Source organism: Polypterus senegalus, chromosome 9 (assembly GCF_016835505.1).
Source record: "Polypterus senegalus isolate Bchr_013 chromosome 9, ASM1683550v1, whole genome shotgun sequence".
In the NCBI taxonomy this organism is placed as follows: domain Eukaryota; kingdom Metazoa; phylum Chordata; class Cladistia; order Polypteriformes; family Polypteridae; genus Polypterus; species Polypterus senegalus.
In genome coordinates this window covers 141,455,746-141,476,515 of record NC_053162.1, presented here as the reverse complement: position 1 = coordinate 141,476,515, position 20,770 = coordinate 141,455,746, and the positions used below count along the sequence as shown (strand labels likewise).

The window sequence follows — 20,770 nt, the reverse complement described above, 5'->3', positions numbered from 1 at the left end:
TCTCTAACCAAGGGGATGCGAGGCTAAAATGAATCGGGAAGTGCGCGTACATACTCCGTGCATCCCCTCTCGGGAATCTAGCCTCGGATGTTGGCGCTAGAGGCGAAGCCTCTACCATTGCGCCACGGCATGTGGCTTGTCTATTTGAGAGTATGTAGATCGGGGTATATATATATATATATATATATATATATATATATATATACCCGCGTTTCGCAGCGGAGAAGTAGTGTGTTGAAGTTATGAAAAAGAAAAGGGAACATTTTAAAAATAACGTAACATGATTGTCAATATGCAGTAATTGTTTTGAGTGTTGCTGTCATCAAGGATTTGATCATCATTATTTCTTGCCATCAGGTTCGTATTTGGAGGATGTGTTTATTTAATTGTAGCTAAGACCCGGCACTTAAATGTTTCTTGCTACAGCAATTTTAACTCCGTTACAAAGTGATCCAAAGTCTTGTTTATACCTCGTGTCTTCTCAGTAAACTTGTATGTCGCGAATACCGTCATTCGTCGTAGGCATGACAAACGGCAGTGGGAGTGTGTCTATAAACTTAATGTAAACTTACGGTTCACGCCGTGCTTTGTTTCTGCAGTAGCTGTACTTATGAATATCCTTGTATTTATGAATACGCTTGTATGCATCACTTGCTTCATAATCTTTTTCTGCCTTCTCAATTGTAAAATGGCGTTTTTTGTTCAGCGCTCTTTGGAGGTCTTCCTTGTTCTCTACGTACTTACGTAGGAGGCGTGATGATGTCACACGAAACTCTGCACCCCACGGCCATCCAGCTCAACTCCATTACATTATATGGAGAAAAATAGCTTCCAGTTATGACCATTACACGTAGAATTTCGAAATGAAACCTGCACAACTTGTGTAAGTAAGCTGTAAGGAATGAGCCTGCCAAATTTCAGCCTTCTACCCACACGGGAACTTGGAGAATTAGTGATGAGTCAGTGAGTGAGTGAGTGAGTGAGTGAGTGAGTCAGTCAGTCAGTCAGTGAGGGCTTTGCCTTTTATTAGTATAGATATATAGAGTTAGGTCCATAAATATTTGGACAAAGAAAACCTTTTTTCTAATTTTGGTTCTGTACATTACCACAATGAATTTTAAATGAAACAACTCAGATGCAGTTGAAGTGCAGATTTTCAGCTTTAATTCAGTGGGTTGAACAAAAAGATTGCATAAAAATGTGTGGCAACTTAAGCATTTTTTTTAATACAATCCCTTCATTTCAGGGGCTCAAAAGTAATTGGACAATTGACTCAAAGGCTATTTCATGGGGAGGTGTGGGCAAGTCCGTCGTTATATCATTATCAATTAAGCAGATAAAAGGCCTGGAGTTGATTTGAGGTGTGGTGCTTGCATGTGGAAGATTTTGCTGTGAACAGAAAACATGCGATCAAAGGAGCTCTCCATGCAGGTGAAAGAAGCCATCCTTAAGCTGCATAAACAGAAAAAACCCATCCGAGAAATTCCTACAATATTACGAGTGGCAAAATCTACAGTTTGGTACATCCTGAGAAAGAAAGCAAGCACTGGTGAACTCAGCAGCGCAAAAAGACCTGGACGTCCACGGAAGACAACAGTGGTGGATGATCGCAGAATCATTTCCATGGTGAAGAGAAACACCTTCACAACAGCCAACCAAGTGAACAACACTCTCCAGGGGGTAGGCATATCGATATCCAAGTCTACCATAAAGAGAAGAATGCATGAAAATAAATGCAGAGGGTGCACTGCAAGGTGCAAGCCACTCATAAGCCTCAAGAATAGAAAGGCTAGATTGGACTTTGATAAAGAACATCTAAAAAAGCCAGCACAGTTCTGGAAAAACATTCTTTGGACAGATGAAATCGTATCAACCTTCTACCAGAATGATGGCAAGAAAAAAGTATGGAGAAGGCGTAGAACAGCTCGTTATCCAAAGTATACCATATCATCTGTAAAACACAGTTGAGGCAGTGTGATGGCTTGGGCGTGCATGGCTGCCAGTGGCGCTGGGACACTAGTGTTTATTGATGATGTGACACAGGACAGAAGCAGCCGAATGAATTCTGAGGTGTTCAGAGACATACTGTCTGCTGAAATCCAGTTAAATGCAGTCAAATTGATTGGGCGGCGTTTCATGATACAGATGGACAATGACCCAAAACATACAGCCAAACAAACCCAGGAGTTTATTAAAACAAAGAAGTGGAAAATTCTTGAATGTCCAAGTCAGTCACCTGATCTTAACCCAATTGAGCATGCATTTCACTTGTTAAAGACTAAACTTCAGACAGAAAGGTCCACAAACAAACAACAGCTGAAAGCCGCTGCAGTAAAGGCCTGGCAGAGCATTAAAAAGGAGGAAACCCAGCATCTGTTGATGTCCATGAGTTCAAGACTTTACGCTGTCATTGAAAGCAAAGGGTTTTCAACCAAGTATTAGAAATGAACATTTTATTTCCAGTTATTTAATTTGTCCAATTACTTTTCAGCCCCTGAAATAAAGGGATTGTGTTAAAAAAATACTTTAGTTCTCTCACATTTTTATGCAATCTTTTTGTTCAACCCACTGAATTAAAGCTGAAAGTCTGCACTTCAACTGCATCTGAGTTCCTTCATTTAAAATTTATTATGGTAATGTACAGTATTAAAATTAGAAAAAATTTGTCTCCGTCCAAATATTTATGGACCTAACTGTGTGTATATATATATATATATATATATATATATATATATATATATATATATATATATATGTGTCACGCTTGTAGCGTAGGAGGCAGCGGATTGATTCGACAGCACCTGGGAAACCACTCGCCGCCAGGGAATGGTGGGGTATTAACTTTCTCCCTCTGCTTCCTCATAGGAAAAAGACCGTCCTGCACCATAGGCATGGATGACCGCAGTGCGATACTTCCGCCCTTCCTCCGCCATCTTGCCCTGGCGTCATCCTTCCCATCCTCCCTTGCGGTCCTTCCCGACATTCCTCCACTTCCGGCTCCTCCCCAATAAAATGGCGCGGCGCCAGGAGTGGCGTCGCGCGATATGAACTGTTTGTTTATGATTTTGACCTGTTTTTTTCTGTACAATATCACGGGGCGGAAAACCCCAACCCTTGCTACTGTCTCTCTCGGTCCTTTACAAGTGGCGTAGTCGGCAGGATACAGAGATCCCGGAATGCGGAGGGACAGGACCTGAACACCGTGCTGCAGGGAATGAGCGCCCAGCTCCAGGCCCTGCAGCAAGCAAGCCGCTACCAACCGGGAGCTGGAGGCCACGAGGCCAGGTTAGTGGAAGCCCACGGGCGAGACCAGACCCGCCCAGGCAGCCGCCTCATCCTATGGTACCGATGGGCCGCCGGAGGGCGTCGATGCCTACCTGGGCATGTTTGAGAGGGCGGCCACCCGGAGCGAGTGGCAGCGGTCAGTGGGCGTCCATCTTGGCGCCATACCTAAAGGACCAGCGCTGCGGGCCTATTATGACCTCCCTGAGGAGGAGGCGCTAATTACGACCTCCTCAAGCCCGAAATATTGGCCCGCTACGGCATTAGCCGGGCCAGCAGGCGGCGAATGGCGGAACTGGGTCTTTGACCCGAAAAGCCCTTCGCGCCCAGGCGTTGAGTTCTGGGGCAAGATGGGCGCTGGCTACGGCCAGAGAGCCCGGCAGGCGGAAAGTCGTCGGCGGGTGGCCTGTGAAGGCCTGGTCAATGCAATGCCCAGTTCCCTCGCCCAGCAGGTCGGGGCACGCCTATCAAACATGTCGGGCCTCCTCGACGTCCTGGAGCGTCAGTTGGCGGTCCTCCGACTTGGGGGGTCAGAAAAGCCTGCTCGCGGGAACCGGCAGGGGCGGGCGGCCACCCCCAGCCCCTCGGCAGCGCTGCAGAAGCGCCAGCCAGAGCCAAAGAGAGGCCGGGTCCGCCGCGCTGTTTCAAGTGTGGCGAGACCGGCCACCTGCTGCCAAACTGCCCCCATCACATCGCCCCGGAGCCTATGGACTGCAGCTGGACATCAACGGAGAGGTATTGTACCCGCCGCATCCCTTGGCGAGTCGAATCACGGGAGTGGTGTTGCTAAATGGGCGCGCCGTGGTGGCTTTGTTTGATTCCGGCAGCAACATTACCATTGTTGCTCGCCGTTTCGTCTTACCGCAACAGTGGTTAAAGCAGCATTTGTTGGTTACCTGTGTACATGGGGGGACTAGGTCATATCGTTCCGCTCACTGCTATCTTACCTGGAAGGGGAACCAATCAAATGGCGGTCGCTGTGTTACCTGACCCCCTTCCCAGTGATCCTGGGACAAGACTGGTCTAAAAGAATCAGCGGTAAGCCATTCGCGCTCGGGGCCTCGTTGGATCTTGTCATGAGGGGAAAAGGCACCCTCCCGCGGCCTCCACGCCGTGCACAAGGGCAGGCCCTATGGGGCTGGTGTCTCGGGGACCTTTCGTGGCTACGGACCTTGACCGGAAGATTCCGCGGAGAAGGGACTAGCCAGGGAACTCTCCCGGGCCCAGGCCCCAAGACCCTCTCGGCGGCCTGGACCATCAATTTCGGTCCACGCCGGCCTCCTTTAAGAGGGAGCAGTGGAATGATGACTCCCTGCGCTTTGCCCGGAACGCGATTGTTCTGCCTAACAGCTCGACAGCGGACGGATCCACACCGCGGGAACCCTTCTTTGTCCTTGAAATGATCTGTTGTACCGGTGGCTACCCATGAGGCGAGGTGCGGAAGTTGTTGCTAATTCAGCGTACCTTCCGGCGGGAGATATGCGAGTTGGCACATGCTCACCTCCTAGGCCCACCTCGGGGCGAAAAACACTGGAGAGGATTAAGCTCCGCTTTTACTGGCCTGGGATCAATGAGGAGGTCCGGCGGTTCTGTCAATCCTGTCGAGTGCCAGACCCGCCAGATTCCTAGGAGGGACCGTGCTCCTCTAGTCCCTATTCCCCTCGTGGACATCCCTTTGAAAGGATAGGGGTCGATTTGGTGGGACCCTGGAGCCCTCAACCCGTGGCCACAAGTATATCCTAGTCATGGTGGACTATGCCACCCGGTACCCAGAGGCGGTTCCCCTGCGCCCGCTAATACTAAAAGCATCGCACGGGAACTGGTTAACTTGTTTTCACGCGTGGGCATACCCAAGGAGGTCCTCACGGACCAGGGCGCCCTTCACTTCGGATACGTTCAAGGAGGTGGCCAAATTACTGCAGATAAAGCACCTGAAAGCGTCAGTCTATCACCCGCAAACTGGCGGGTTGGTGAGCGATTTAATCAGGCGCTTAAGCAGATGCTCCGCAAGGTAGTCAGCGGGACGGCAGGAACTGGGACCAGCTCCTCCCGCTCGTGCTTTTTGCCTACCGGGAGGTACCCCAGGCCTCTACGGGCTTCTCCCCTTTTGAATTACTATACGGGCGACAACCCCGGGGAATCCTCGACATCCTAAAGAAGGCTGGGAGGCGAGGCTCTTCCCTCCTCTAATATTTTGATGCGTGGCGCAACTGCGCGACCGACTCACAAAGATCAGGCCCCTCCTAAAAGAGCACGTGACTCGTGCGCAAGCAGCGCAGGCCGGTGTTACAACCGCAACTCCGTCCTCAGGGAGTTCCGCCGGGGACCGAGTTATGGTGCTCGCCCCGACCTCCCACTTTCGAAGCTGCTCGCTCACTGGCAAGGGCCTTACGAGGTTAAGGAGAGAAAGGACTCGTCGACTATTTGGTAAAACAGCCCAACCGTCGACCGGTGAGAGGATCTATCATGTCAACCTGTTAAAGCCCTGAGAGATAGAGAGGAGCTTCCCAGCCCCGTAGGTCACTCTCCTTTTCGCAAGCACAACTGCCCTTAACCTCGGCGAAGAGCTGACCCCAAGCAGCGGCAGGAGTTAGCCCAAACACTCCGAGCCATCCCGAGGTAGTGGCGAGTCACCCGGCGGACGCGCTGATTGAGCACGATATAGTCACGGAGCCGGGGTAATCGTCCGGAGAGGCCCTACCGACTCCCGGAGGCAAAACGCGCAGAGGTCGAACTGGAGGTGAAACGTATGTTGGACATGGACATAATTGAAGAGAGCCATAGTCCCTGGTCCAGCCCTATTGTCCTCGTCTCCAAGCCAGACGGCTCCTGGAGGTTCTGTAATGACTTTAGCCGTCTGAATCAGATCTCCAAGTTCGATGCCTACCCCATGCCCCGCATTGACGACCTCCTTGAGCGGCTGGAGTACGGCTCGATATCTGACTACCCTTGACATGACAAAGGGTATTGGCAAATTCCTTTAACGGCATCCGCAAAGGAGAAAACGGCCTTTAGCACCCCTAGCGGGCACTGGCAGTACAAGGTCCTCCCATTTGGGCTGCACGGGGCCCCGGCGACCTTCCAACGTCTGGTAGATAGAGTGCTGAGCCCCACCAGTCCTATAGCGCCGCCTACCTGGATGCGTTGTCATCTATTCCGGCACCTGGGAGGAGCATCTACTGCAGGTCGCAGCTGTCCTCCGAACACTGGCTAAAGCCGGCCTCCGCATAAACCCCGGAAGTGTTTTTTTGGATTAAAGGAGGCCAAATATTTAGGCTACCTCGTGGGACAAGGACAGGTGCGGCCACAGAGCTCCAAAGTGAAAGACATCTTAGAATGGCCCCGTCCGAGTACCAAGAAACAGGTGCAGGCTTTCTTGGGGCTTGCGGGTTACTACCGCCGGTTTGTTCCCGTTTCTCAAAGAGCAGCACCCTTGACTGACCTGACAAAAAAGGGCGCTCCCCTATACGTGGTGTGGACCGACAAAGCAGAACACGCGTTCAGTGACCTAAAGAAGGCCCTAACGTCGGCACCTGTGTTACGGACGCCCGATTTTGGGCTCCCGTTTATTCTCCAGACCGACGCTTCGGACACAGGCCTGGGTGCCGTGCTGAGCCAAAGCGTCGATGGTGTCGAGCACCCTGTGATGTACCTTAGCCGGAAACTGATGGACCGGGAGACCCGGTACGCGGCAGTGGAGAGGGAGGCCTTGGCCATTAAGTGGGCAGTGACCCACCTCCGGTACTACCTGCTGGGTCGCGAGTTCGCTCTGGTGACTGATCACGCTGCACTTCAGTGGATGTCCCTGCACAAAGAGTCGAATCCGCGGGTCACCAGGTGGTTCCTGGACTTACAGCCGTATAAGTTCACTGTCACTTATCGGCGGGCACCCTTCAGGCCAATGCCGATGCCCTCTCTCGTATTCACGACCTCTCGGTTAGGTCCGCCCGACCTGACGGTCCTGGGCTAAGGGGGGGATCGTGTCACGCACGCGCGAGTAGGAGGCCGCGGATTGATTCGACAGCACCTGGGAAACCACTCGCCGCCAGGGAATGGTGGGGTATTAACTTTCTCCCTCTGCTTCCTCATAGGAAAAAGACCTTCCTGCACCATAGGCATGGATGACCGCAGTGCGATACTTCCGCCCTTCCTCCGCCATCTTGCCCTGACGTCATCCTTCCCATCCTCCCTTGCGGTCCTTCCCGACATTCCTCCACTTCCGGCTCCTCCCCAATAAAATGGCCGCGACGCCAGGAGTCGGCGTCGCGATATGAACTGTTTGTTTATGATTTTGACCTGTTTTTTTGTCTGTACAATATACGGGGCCGGAAAAACCCCAACCCTTGCTACTGTCTCTCTCGGTCCTTTACAATATATATATATATAGTGAACTTGGACCCGAACACAGACAGACGGACATCGTTGGCTCCACCACACACTGTTTATTTACAATACTATTTACAAATTGGACATGCACAAACCCCAGTGCCTCTTGCGCCGATTCCCCCAATGTCCAGGCCACACAGTCCTGTGCCTCTTTTCCTCCTGGCCGCCTCCAGTCCTCACTCCAGCTCCGTCCTCTTCCACCCGACTTCCACTAATGACTGGAGGGAGGCGGCCCTTTTTATAGGAACCCGGATGGGCTCCAGCAGCTTCCCGCCAATCTCCCACGGACACACCCCCGTGTGGCGGAAGTGCCGGCTGCGCACCCGGAAGCCGTCAGGGTGTCCCCTGTCGTCTTCCCCCGGCACTTCCGCCACACCAGGGATAATAAGGCACTGGGGCGCCGCCTGGCGGTGGCCACAGGCCCCTACAGGGCTGGGCTTCCAAGCCCTCTACCCGAGGCCTCCAGTATAACCAGGACGGACGCCCCCTTTCGGTCTGGAGTAGGCACAAGCCGCACACGGGATATACCGGAATCGGGGCGCCGCCTGGCGGTGGCCACGGGCGGGGACCACAATATATATATTATATATATAGTCTCACACATGTGCATTGGAGACAGCTTAAGGACACTAATAAATGTAATTACCCGCTGACCCAGTGGTTAACACTGTTTTCTAATCCTTTCTCTCTTTCTCCCTCTGCAGACTGGGTGATTTACAGTCCTTTCATCACTGACATCATCTCCACTTTCTGTCCACCTGAAGCCATCCTTTTCTACCATCCTTCTTCATAAAATGGCCAACCAGTTTTACTACTTCAGTTCTGTTTGAACTTCTGTCTGTAACGTCATCCCCACAACTAATTTCACGTTGATTCACACAGGAAACTGTCAGATTATACTGGTTTACCAAGTCGTCAACCTGTGTTCTTTGTGTAATTTTACTATATACTGTTTGCATATTTATATGCAATAGCTAGCTAGTAATCCACAAAAGTAGAAAATGAATCACATACATTAAAATAGTTTTTTATTCCTGAACTTTTGACACCGTATCTGATTTAAGATACATAATTCACTTTCTCCCTTTGTGGATTACTAGCTACAAATATATACAGTATATTTATTTATATTTTTATTTAGAAGGTCATAAACAGGTTTTCTATGCTCTAACTGCGAAAATATTCGATTTATAAATAAAGATTCCTACTTCGCAGAACTTCATTTATCGCGGCAGAGTCTGGAACGTATTAACCGCAATAAACGAGGGCTGACTGTACACAGAAAAAAAATACTCAAATACACAGAAAATAAGCAGTGTCTGGGGGCTAGATTCAATCCAAGAAAATGGATCTACAAGGCAGTTGTTTTGAACAATGCACCACTCAAAAGAAAATTTGTATGACATTTTAATCAATCCTTCAATAATTTCAGAAACACATAAACATAGTTAATGTTAAATATTATGCATATTTAAAAATCTTAAATTTAAGGTTAACATATTAATCTTCTAATACAGTATGCTATTTAACTTACCCTTAGGGCCCATTCACAATCATCAATTGCTTCTTTATACTTGCCCAATTTTATATAAGCCTAGCAGAAAACAAATTGCAAGAGTTTCATTAATTCTGATATATTCTAACTCCATAACAAAATGTAATATTAAGGTAGGTCAAGCAAATTGTTCTAGTATCATTTGTAGGAAGGAAAAAAGGGAAAATATAAATCTATAATCTACAAGGATCATTCATAGATTGATAGTCCTATACTTTGGACAGCATGCCCTAATGCAAAATCGTTTGTTTCTTGTTTTCCCGGTGCTCGTTTCCGAGATGTAATGAGACATGCGCCAGCAGTCTACGAGAAACACAAGGAGAGGGCAGTTGGAGCAATCGTCTTGCATGCCGGCGTAAATGATATAAGGCACCGACAATCAGAAATCCTGAAGGCTGACTTTGCAGCTTTGATTAAAGACACGAAGTAGAGGACCCCATCGGCAAAGATCTTCGTTTCGGTCCACTACCTCTCGTCAGACGATCCAACGAGTACTACAGTCGTCTGCTAGGATTGAACAACTGGCTACAGGGTTTCTGCAAGAAGAAGGATGTCGGTTTCATCAACAATTGGAATCTCTTTTTGGAAAGGCCGCGTCTCTTCAAGCGTGATGGCCTGCATCCGAACAGTTTCGGCGCCCGGGTCCTCTCCGAAAACATATCGAAGGTAATTCGTTTTTCTTGACTATCTATCTCTGCTCTTAACCCCTTCGAAATAATACTGTTGTGCCAGGACATGATAAGTGTTTAATAGAGTCTTCCGTTAAAGTGCACACATTAATACTGTAATAAGCAATCTCAATGCACGTAGAAAACCTAGGAAATACGGCATAAACTCCAATAATCTAATTAAAATCACTATTTTAGAGGAACAATGTATTAAAACTATAAAAACAGATCACAGATTAAACAAAAATACACACAGAGCGCTAATAAAATAATTTAGTTCCTATTCCAAATATCAATAACACATAGTACTCATCTCTGCACCTCCGAAACATTAAATATGGCACTATTAAATGTTAGAGCTTTAACTAACAAAACGTTTTTTATCAACGATCTTATTAGTGATAAAAATAGATCTTATTGCACTAAATGAAACATGGCTTAATTCAGACGTGCGCTGTTTTAATCGAATCTGCCTCCGGATTACAGTTTTACTCATGCAGACCGCCAGGGAAAAAGGGGGGGCGGATTGGCTAACATTTACTCGAGCCGATTAAAATGTAAAGATGTCAGTTTTGGTAAGTTCAAGTCCTTTGAGTATCTCGCCGTTGTTATTCATGGAGATTCTCAAGTTCTAGTACTATCCGTGTATAGACCTCCTAAATATAACACTTTTTTTTTGAGGAATTCTCTGACTTAATGTCAATTTTAATTACTAACTATGACACACTCCTAATAGTTGGCGACTTTAATTTTCATATAGATAATCAGTGTGATCTAAAAGTAAAAGAATTTATGAACCTCCTGGATTCTTTTGATTTGAGACAACTCATAAATCAGCCTACACATAAAGCAGGTCATACATTAGACTTAGTGATTACTAAAGGACTGAAAGTTGATATAAAACAGATCATTGATATTGGTCTATCAGACCATTTTCTTCTACTTTTTAATATAGAAATAATGATAAAAACACTCATGAGAAGCATATTGTTAAAAAACGCTTCTTTGACTCGGCAGCAGCTTTAAAACTTACAAACATTTTAAGCAATCAGTCCGTTTATAGTGCCAGCTATAATAGCGAGGATAATGTAAATAGTAAGGTGGAAAGATTTAATACTAAAGTGAGAGCTGCTGTTGACATAGTTGCACCTGAAAAGACAGTGAAAAAATCTTCTAGCATTGTTATACCATGGAAGACCCAAAGAGTGTCTGATTTAAAGAGAACATGCCGCAGAGCTGAGCGTCAATGGAGGAAGACTAAACTTACTATCCACCATGAAATATTAAAAGTCAAAATAACAGAATACAATAACACTGTCCGTCTTGAGAGACGCTGCTATTTCTCAAGATTATAAATAACAATGCTAGTAATCCCAGAGTCTTATTTTCTACAATTGATCACCTACTAAACCCAGGTAGCTCAAAGGAATGCCTCCTAAGTGCTTCCAGTGAAACCTGTGAGGCTATCGCTGTATTTTTCAATCAAAAAATTAATGATATTAGAAATAACATAGTATATCCCCCAACACTAAGGATCCTCCTAAACCCCAGCATCCTGTTATAAACAAATTAAACTCTTTCACTAGGATAGATTTACCTGATTTACAAAAATAATCTCTCAATTAAAACCTCCACCTGCGTCCTTGACCCATACCAACAAGGTTTTTCAAAGAAGTATCAGGCGTGCTAATTGATAATGTTCTGACATAGTAAATTCGTCACTAGATACTGGGGTCTTCCCAGACTGTCTTAAGACTGCTGTAGTTAAACCCCTACTTAAGAAACATAATCTTGACCCTCGCTCTTGAAAATTTTAGACCCATCTCTAACCTGCCTTCTTAAGTAAAGTTCTAGAGAAGGCAGTCATTATGCAGTTAAATGACCACCTAAATAAACATGCTATTCTTGATAAATTTCAGTGGGTTTTAGAACAAATCACAGCACAGAAACTGCACTTGTTAAAGTAGTAAATGACTTTGGTAAATGCAGACAGAGGCCATTTATCTGTTCTCATCCTCTTAGATCTGAGTGCTGCATTTGACACCATTGATCACAACATTCTTAGAAATCGCCTTAGTCAATGGGTGGGCCTCTCTGGTATGAATCCTACCTGACAGGGAGAAAATTTTTGTTAGTTGTGGGAATTACAACTCAAGACACATGATATCCATATGGTGTTCCACAAGGCTCTATCCTGGGTCCGCTGTTATTCTCAATCTACATGCTTCCGTTAGGTCAGATTATCTCAGGGCACAACGTGAGCTACCACAGCTATGCTGATGACACACAGCTGTACTTATCAATAGCACCTGATGACCCTGATTCTATTGATTCACTAACACAATGTCTGACTTGTATCTCAGAATGGATGAATAGTAATTTTCTCAAGTTAAATAAAGAGAAAACTGAAATTTTAGTGATCAGCAATAATGGATACAATGAGGCTATTAGAAATAAACTGGATACATTAGGATTAAAAGTCAAGACGGAGGTAAAAAGCTTAGGGGTGATTGTTGACTGTAATCTGAATTTTAAATCACATATTAATCAGATCATTAGGACAGCATTTTTCACTTAAGAAACATAAGTAAAGTTAGACCTCTTATATCACTGAAAGATGCTGAGAAATTAGTTCACGCGTTTGTTTTCAGTCGACTAGATTACTGTAACGCACTCCTCTCAGGACTACCCAAAAAGACATAAATCGTTTGCAACTAGTGCAGAATGCAGCTGCTAGAATCCTAACTAGGAAAAGAAAATCCGAACACATTTCTCCAGTTTTGATGTCACTACACTGGTTACCTGTGTCATTCAGGATTGACTTTAAAATTCTGCTTATGGTTTATAAAGCCTTAAATAATCTCGCCCCATCTTATATATCGGAATGTCTGACACCTTATATTCCAAATCGTAACCTCAGATCCTCAAATGAGTGTCTCCTTAGAATTCCAAGAACAAAACTTAAAAGAAGTGGTGAGGCAGCCTTCTGCTGCTATGCACCTAAAATCTGGAATAGACTGCCAATAGGAATTGCCAGGCTGATACAGTAGAGCACTTTAAAACACTGCTGAAAACACATTACTTTAACATGGCCTTTTATAACTTCAATTTAACTTAATCCTGATACTCTGTATGTTCAATTCATCATAATAACTATTCATGGTGGCTCTAAACTCCATACTGACCCCTACTCTCTTTTCTGTTTCTTTTTCTGGTTTCTTTGTGGTGGTTGTCTGCGCCACCTCCACCTACTCAAAGCTTCATGATGCTCCAACAATGATGGATGGATTAAAAGGCAGAAGTCTACGTGACCATCATCATCATCAAGCCCTTCCGTGAGAACCCTAAATCCAAAGATGACTGTTTCATTTATGTTAGGTTATGTTAGGAATCCCTACAGATTTTATTTTTTCTCCAGCCGTCTGGAGTTTTTTTGTTTTTTCTGTCCCCTGGCCATTGAACCTTACTCTTATTCGATGTTAATTAATGTTGATTTATTTTGTTTTCTTATTGTGTCTTTTATTTTTCTATTCTTTATTATGTAAAGCACTTTGAGCTACTGTTTGTATGAAAATGTGCTATATAAATAAATGTTGTTGTTGTTGTCTGGGACTATGCAAAAATGTCTCTCCTTTGAATAAGTAAAATTGCTAACACTTACTGATACCAATCAATCCATAAATTAATGGGGACAATATGAAACTCCATGCAGAACCTGGCCCTGTGAGGCAGGAATGACATCTCTGCTCTACAACTCTGCCTATGCTAAAAACATTTCCTTACTAAACTTCATACCAACAAAAACTAAAATGAATCTCCTATAATGTTTATTTTGATGTTGTCACTTGAGTGCATGCTATGTATACACATAGCATGTACACAGATACATTATCATACCAGTGGAAGCAGGCAAAATTTTAGCAAAATAGTAATATAAAAACTTTCATATAGTGAATTTGTGACTTTTCAGTTATTATTCTCTAGTTATCTACTGGACAGTGATAGCAATTCACATCTGAGCACCAACATTCAATGTCACATACAGGGATTTGAGGATGACAACCCCTGGTCCTAAAAGGTTGCTGCAGAGGAAGTTGAGCAGAGAAGCAAAGTGTGATGCTGTTTTAATTTTAAAATGGTTCATTCTCACAAAAATGTTTGCTTTTTGTGTTTTTTCCTTCTTAAAAAACATGTATATGCCATTTTGCAATATGTGGGCAATCTCAAGATGTAGATCAATGATCACAACATCATCATCACAAATGTTGTACTCAAAATCTTCCATTACATATTTTTCCTACTAAGAGTACAATAATAATAATGTCATCATCATGAATGTTGTATTAACCTATTCAAATATGTTTTTCACTATAATAGTAATCCACTCATTAGTCCATCACACACACACACGCACATGCATACATACATACACACGGGCTACTTAAGCAGTGCCAGTTCACCTGGTTTAATCAGCTTACAATTTAGTAAATTTAGTACAAATGCTTTAGAATAGGCAGAGTGGTAGCATAAAGCTTTCACTCCTGACTTGACAGCACCAGGTTCTACATGGAGTTTGCATGTTCTTTTTATGTATTTACAGACTGATTGGTATTAGTGAGTGTCAGTGAGTCTGAATAACTTGCATTAAATATTTCAATAATTAGTTTGTAGTGCTTTAGTTTGCTTTGTCATATACTCTGCTTTTTACATTTTCTGTGTATTTTTTTTCAAATCAAGTGTGTGCATGGCATGCCACAGGTTGTCGTAACTCCACCCAGGATGGCTGCTACAAGCACAGAAACAAGCAAGTCATGTATCCTTACTTGAGAAAATAGTACTAAGAATCAGTGATAAATTGAATTATTCCCATTTTGCTTTTGTTGTCACAAGCATGACTCAGAAACAAAGATGATGTGTTTTCTTAAATCAAAACCTTTGCTACTTCAAAGTGGATATTTTGAGTAAGTTTTAAGGATTTTCTTAACAATGAGGCTAGTTAGTTTTTAAAATTTATAAAATATGTTTCACCTTAGAAAACAGGTTTATGTGACAAACTAAAATGTATCATGATTGTGAGGCAATAACTCTTGACATAAAAAAAAATCCAAACTTATCCTTTAAATTGCTTTAATAAGTACAGGAACTTGGTTGACTGCTTTAGATAGCTTGCTGGAAAAACAACAAGGAGTGTGCCTTGTTGGTGAATGACGATGCACTGGTCATTTGAAGAAGATTTCCTTAGGTAAACCACTGCAAAATTAATTGCAATGTAGGAACATGCGGTTGAAATGATTACACAGTTTCATTTACAGAAAGTGCTTGTTTGGCTTGACATAACAAGTTTTACTTTTGCTTAATTAGGGTTGATATAGAAATTGTCCCATGCAGTAAGACAGAGCTCATGATGAACTTACATGGACCAAAGACATTTCATATTGTCAATTTTACATTAACAATTTAGATTTTACAGCTGTAGAGAATTAGAAAATGTTCACGATTACACTTTATTATGCATTGCATTTAAAAAGCATTATTCACATTTTGATATCATACCTACTATATGTCACATTTGTATCAGCAAAGTTTTGAGCAGGCTTCACAAACCCTATACTAGCTGCAAATAGAAAGATAGATGAATGTCTTCACACACAAGTTCAGCATAATTTACTATTGTATTTACATCTCTCTGAAACACAATTTGGGATGCCAGGAAGTATTAAACATAGCTCAGACAGTTCTCATTTTCCATTTGAATCTAAAAGCTGCTCCAAATTTCTGACTTCCCTTTTTCTTCCCCCTGTGCAGTACTGACCAGGTTTGATTGCCTTTTGCACAACAATCTGCTCCATTTTCTCAATATACTTTGAATATCAGGTATTCCCAAATAACACAAAAATCTTAATCATAATGTAATTAATTACTTTATTAATACAAAAAGAACGCTTTTTAATGATGTATTTTTGGGATTCATATTTGGAACAATAAAATTGTTACTGGAGTTTTATTGCATATTACTGATAATTTCTCAACCTGCATGCGAGTGAAAAGGTCACATACCTACAGGTTTTATGCAGTCTTAATACACATTGCTAATGCCCATCTTCATTTACTAGCACCCTCATTCACCATATAATATAGGAGAAAAGGGTGTTCATTTTGATTAACCATGAATAAATTATCCATCCATCCATTATCCAACCTGCTATATCCTAACACAGGGTGACAGTGGTCTGCTGGAGCCAATCCCAGCTAACACAGGTCGCAAGGCAGGAACAAATACCAGGCAGGGCACCAGCCCACTGCAGGACATACACACACACACTAGGGACAATTTAAGATCGCCAATGCACCGAACTTGCATGTCTCTGGACTGTGGGAGGAAACCGGAGCCCCAGGAGAAAACCCACGCAAACACGAGGAGAACATGCAAACTCCATGCAGGGAGAACCCGGGAAGTGAACCCAGGTCTCCTTACTGCGAGGCAGCAGCGCTACCGTGCCACCCTGTTGAAAAATATTGTTATTATCTTTCTCTTAAGATAATCTTTGCTACTAATTAGATTCTAATTAGAATTCTAAATCATTTCATATTATTTTTGATACAGAGATTAAATAATCAATTTTCTAAAATAAAATCATGCTGCACTTTGCTGTGAGTCATCACAGATCCTTTCCTGCACTGGTTGTTCAGACTAAACCCTACATAATCTTCTTAACTTCAATTCATTATATTTATTTTATTCTAATCCTACTCTTCGGTGTACCTACCATTGCCTGGGTATGCCCATGAAAAAACTAATCAACAAATAATGTCTCCTATAAAAGCAAAGATTCTAAACTTGACAGATACTAAAGCTGGAGCAGGAGATCAAATATTTTTTCAATGACTCCAGAATCCTGGGTATAAGAAAATCTTGTTCATGGGTAACCTGCTTAAACCAAAAGTTTCTGTAGTTTTTCACTGCTGCCTGGATGTGCATGGGATTTAATATTATTGCTAGCTACTTATTTTGCCAAATCAGGACTGGTTGGACTACCTCATAACCACAAATGAAATTTTAGAAACTAATGAAAAATTACAGGTGGCAGCACAGATATCGCTGCCACCTGACAACACTTGTGCCAACTTCCAGTCCACAACTAGAATGTATTTTTTTTTAAACAAGCTAGGTGATATGTGAACTAAATCACAGTAACTGGGTTGTTATCATGTAAGAAAATTGCTTACTCTTCTTCTTATAAATACTCTATTTGATGGCTATTACAGTTTGTTTGTATGTTTCAATAACCAACCTGTGCTCGATTTGTATAAAGGACCTGCATGTCTTTAAGTTTCTCCAGACCCTCACTGTAGAGTTGGACAGCTGTTTCATAATCTCCCTTGTGGAATGCTTCATTTCCCATTTCCTTTAAAGCTGCAATGAGACAAAGTATTGTTAACGGAAAATGAAAGAAGAAGGTATTTAAATGTGTGAAAGCTAAAATTACATTCTGTACCAGTTCCGGAGGAAATAAATCTCTGGGACATAGGAAAACATCAAAAGTACCAGATATTTGTATATTTACATATAGTACATGCAAGATTATGACTACATTATGTTTTCCTATTTCTTTAACTAAATAATCATTTTATCTACTCATCTATCCATTTTCAAATTCATGTAATCCATTCCAGAGTTAGTTAAGGGACAGAGGACATCCTGTTAGCAGTGTGCAAGGCAGAAACTAAAAGATGGAGCAACTCTTTTCTTCCTTGGCAGTGATTTAAAATGTTCACGGCTTTCTACCAGTTTCTTAGTTATTCTCTTAATTTATTTATTTTTTTTTGTATGGATTGAAGTTCCCAGTTTCCAGTTTCATTGCTAAATAACCCAGAGATACTCGAGTAGTGACTATGAATACAACTGTAACAGTTAGAGGCAGGTCTACAATTAAAATGCTCATTTGCAACAGAATACATTCCATATTCATTCACAAGGGCACTTTACTGAAATGTTTAATTTAACAATAAATTAATAAAAACATGTGTTTGGGACAATACAACTGGACAATTTGGCATGTGGATTTTGCAACATGAGTAACATAAGATTTTTTGACATTGCTTGCTGTTCAGCATTAATTACCAGAGATGACTAGTATATAGTAGTGCTGGGCGGTATGACCAAAATTCTATATCATAGTATTTTTCTAAATTATCCTGGTTTCACAGTATTCAATGGTATTTTTTTTCCCATGTTATTTTTTCTACTGCAATTACTGCAGTAGACTGGCTAAGAATAACCTACTCCACTGTCATGAGCATTGTACATTGTACAAAAAAACATTTTAATGTGCACATTTTTTTTGTTTTTTGTATCAGTATGATGCTGCTGGATTATATGAATTTCCCCTTGGGATTAATAAAGTATCTATCTATCTATCTATCTATCTATCTATCACAAGTATTAATACAGGTTTGCATGGCCCCATAAAATGATAGTTTTCAAGAGGGTAGCACTAATGAAGAGAAGGAATCACATTGCATGACAGATGCAGTCAAAATATAGAACCTTTTTATTGAACAAATTTTGCAAACAACTTAAACTATAATTTTGACAACATATTTTCAACCATCCAAAGAGGCATTTAGACTTAGTAAACTATCCAGAGGTGCTTGTCAAAAGTTGTATTGCACTGAACATGTCTTAGAAAAGGAATAAATAGTAAATATTTTTTGTAAAACAACTACACTTTGTTAATGTTAACAATCTCTATCCACTGACACGTTAAAGTGACTTTTTAAACAACTTTACCATCATTAAACTGCATAATATTTAAACTAATAAATAGTAACAATAAAATAAATAACAGTGCAACATCCAGTAATAATAATATTACTTCAAGACTTCAAGCCCAGGTGCATTACACAGTATTCACCAAATAAAAATAAAATGAAATAAAACAAGTGCAACTTGTGATGACATCTTTACCAAATTAACCATCATTTAGGCAAATTATATTAATATGGACCTTGCTTCAAGCTAAGCTATATACATAAATAATAAAACTGCAACTTGCATTTATAATGCTATTTGTGGTATAGCCCTACGGAATCGTATTAGGGCCATAGTGAAAAAAAAAAATACGAACATGGAAGAAAAAAAAGTATATGTCAAGAATAAAGTTGACATGATGATTTTATTCTCGACATTTCCATTTTAATTTTGACGCTTATGTCGAGATTAAAGTCAACATTTCCACCTTATTCTCATAGTTTATTTTATAATTAAAGTAGAATGTTGTAAACTAAGCTTCATCCTAAAATCAATGTTTAATTTACTAGAATTTCTCAAGCTCCGTCATAAGTTAATGTAGCACATTAAAATGTGTTGTGTTTCCCGACCCAGTTGTTAATCACTATGCTTCTTAAACTGACTTCCTCCGCACTAAGAGGAGCCACCGACAGCAATCACCGCACATAATCCATTCACTTCATGATATTCCTGCTCTCTGAAAATTTAGAATGCTAAGATATATATTTGATATCATTTTTATGATGAAATGCTTTAAAGCATGTACTGTATTAAACATGCACAGTAGTGTAGTGGTAGTGCTGCTCCCACGCAGTAAGGGGTCCCCAGGTGTATGTTCAGTGTAGAGAACTTTATGGCACATGTGGCGAGGCTCCAAAAAAACTGGATGTATAAATGGGTATCGCACAGATATAACTTAAATTTTGGGATTGTGATCTGGTGATTGGAGATACGAACACAGAATTCAATGAATGTTCTTCTGAGCGGGCTTTTTTTTATTGCATGCGTGCTGTCTGTCTGATGTACCAAACCCTCAGCTCCTATCCTTCCTTTTTCTTTCTCCATCTAACCAATCACCACATGATAAACGTCTTTGTGAAATTAAAACTAGTTATAAAAACTTAGCCCACGGAGTGTTCAGAACTTTTAAAAAAATCTTTGTTATACATGTTTAATTATGCCATCCAATCAGGGTTGCGTCCATCCCAGCAAGCATTGTGTGTGAGGCAGGTACAAATCCTGAATAAGGCGCGAGCACATCGCAGGGTGAATACGAGCAACACATACAGTAGCAGGGTCAATATGGTATAACATAACCCCACATTCTACATGACTTTGAAAAAACCCACCAGAAAAACATGCAAATTCAAGTCAGGGTACACCCGAGACCCCCTTGCTTCAAGGCAGCAGTGCAACCTCTACATCGCCGTGTCCCCATATGATTAATACATGCTTTAACACTAGAATTACCAGAGCCTACGAAAAAACTCGTAATTCCGTCCCACCTTAAACTGCTTCTTAAATCCCTTCACACCTCTCCGCCAGCCCTTTGTCTTCTAAATGTGCTGATAAAGAGAAGCCGGCTATTCCATCCCCCCACCAATTTAGAACGTGCACGAACTTCTCTCAGCTCATGCCTTGATTGAGTATCTGGGAGTGAAGTGGAGTTTTAGAGTGAAATAATAGATCGTTGTTTGGAACACACGCATTTCATGTCTGTTCCGTTTCTACAGTAATCTGTGTCAACACATTGTTAAAACAGAAACTTTTTTTATATTCTAGTAGTAGATGACAAACTGTAGGCATAAACTATATAATGTATGAAGCCTGAAGTCCAAATAGCAAAGAAACATTTTCACAAGAATAACACAATTGCACTTTTATTCAAACATATAACTGCAGAAAGAAAAGCCGCCTTAACATGCGACATTGACACCACTTTACTATAACTGACTCTGTGGTTCAATAGATACAGCCCCCGCTTGAGAATCAAGGGGTCACGGGTTCGATCCTGTGCCCCTCCCTTTTGAGAAGTAAACTGTTCTTAGTCTTACTGTTTTAGAATAAAAACATACATTTGATTTCAGT

At 42.2% G+C, this 20,770-nt stretch overlaps 1 protein-coding gene across 2 annotated transcripts in view; it reads right to left on the bottom strand.

Annotated features, from left to right (window-relative positions):
* ttc12 (tetratricopeptide repeat domain 12) overlaps positions 1-20,770 on the bottom strand; it is a 143,908-nt gene that overhangs the window by 79,424 nt on the left and 43,714 nt on the right. Inside the window, exons 5-6 of one of the 2 annotated variants that reach the window (XM_039763999.1) lie at positions 17,184-17,305; positions 9,203-9,262 (exon numbers count right to left, since the gene is read on the bottom strand). In XM_039763999.1, the coding sequence (XP_039619933.1) occupies positions 9,203-9,262; positions 17,184-17,305 (182 nt within the window). The remainder of the gene's footprint in view (positions 1-9,202; positions 9,263-17,183; positions 17,306-20,770) is intronic. The other variant, XM_039764000.1, reaches the window with a different exon arrangement.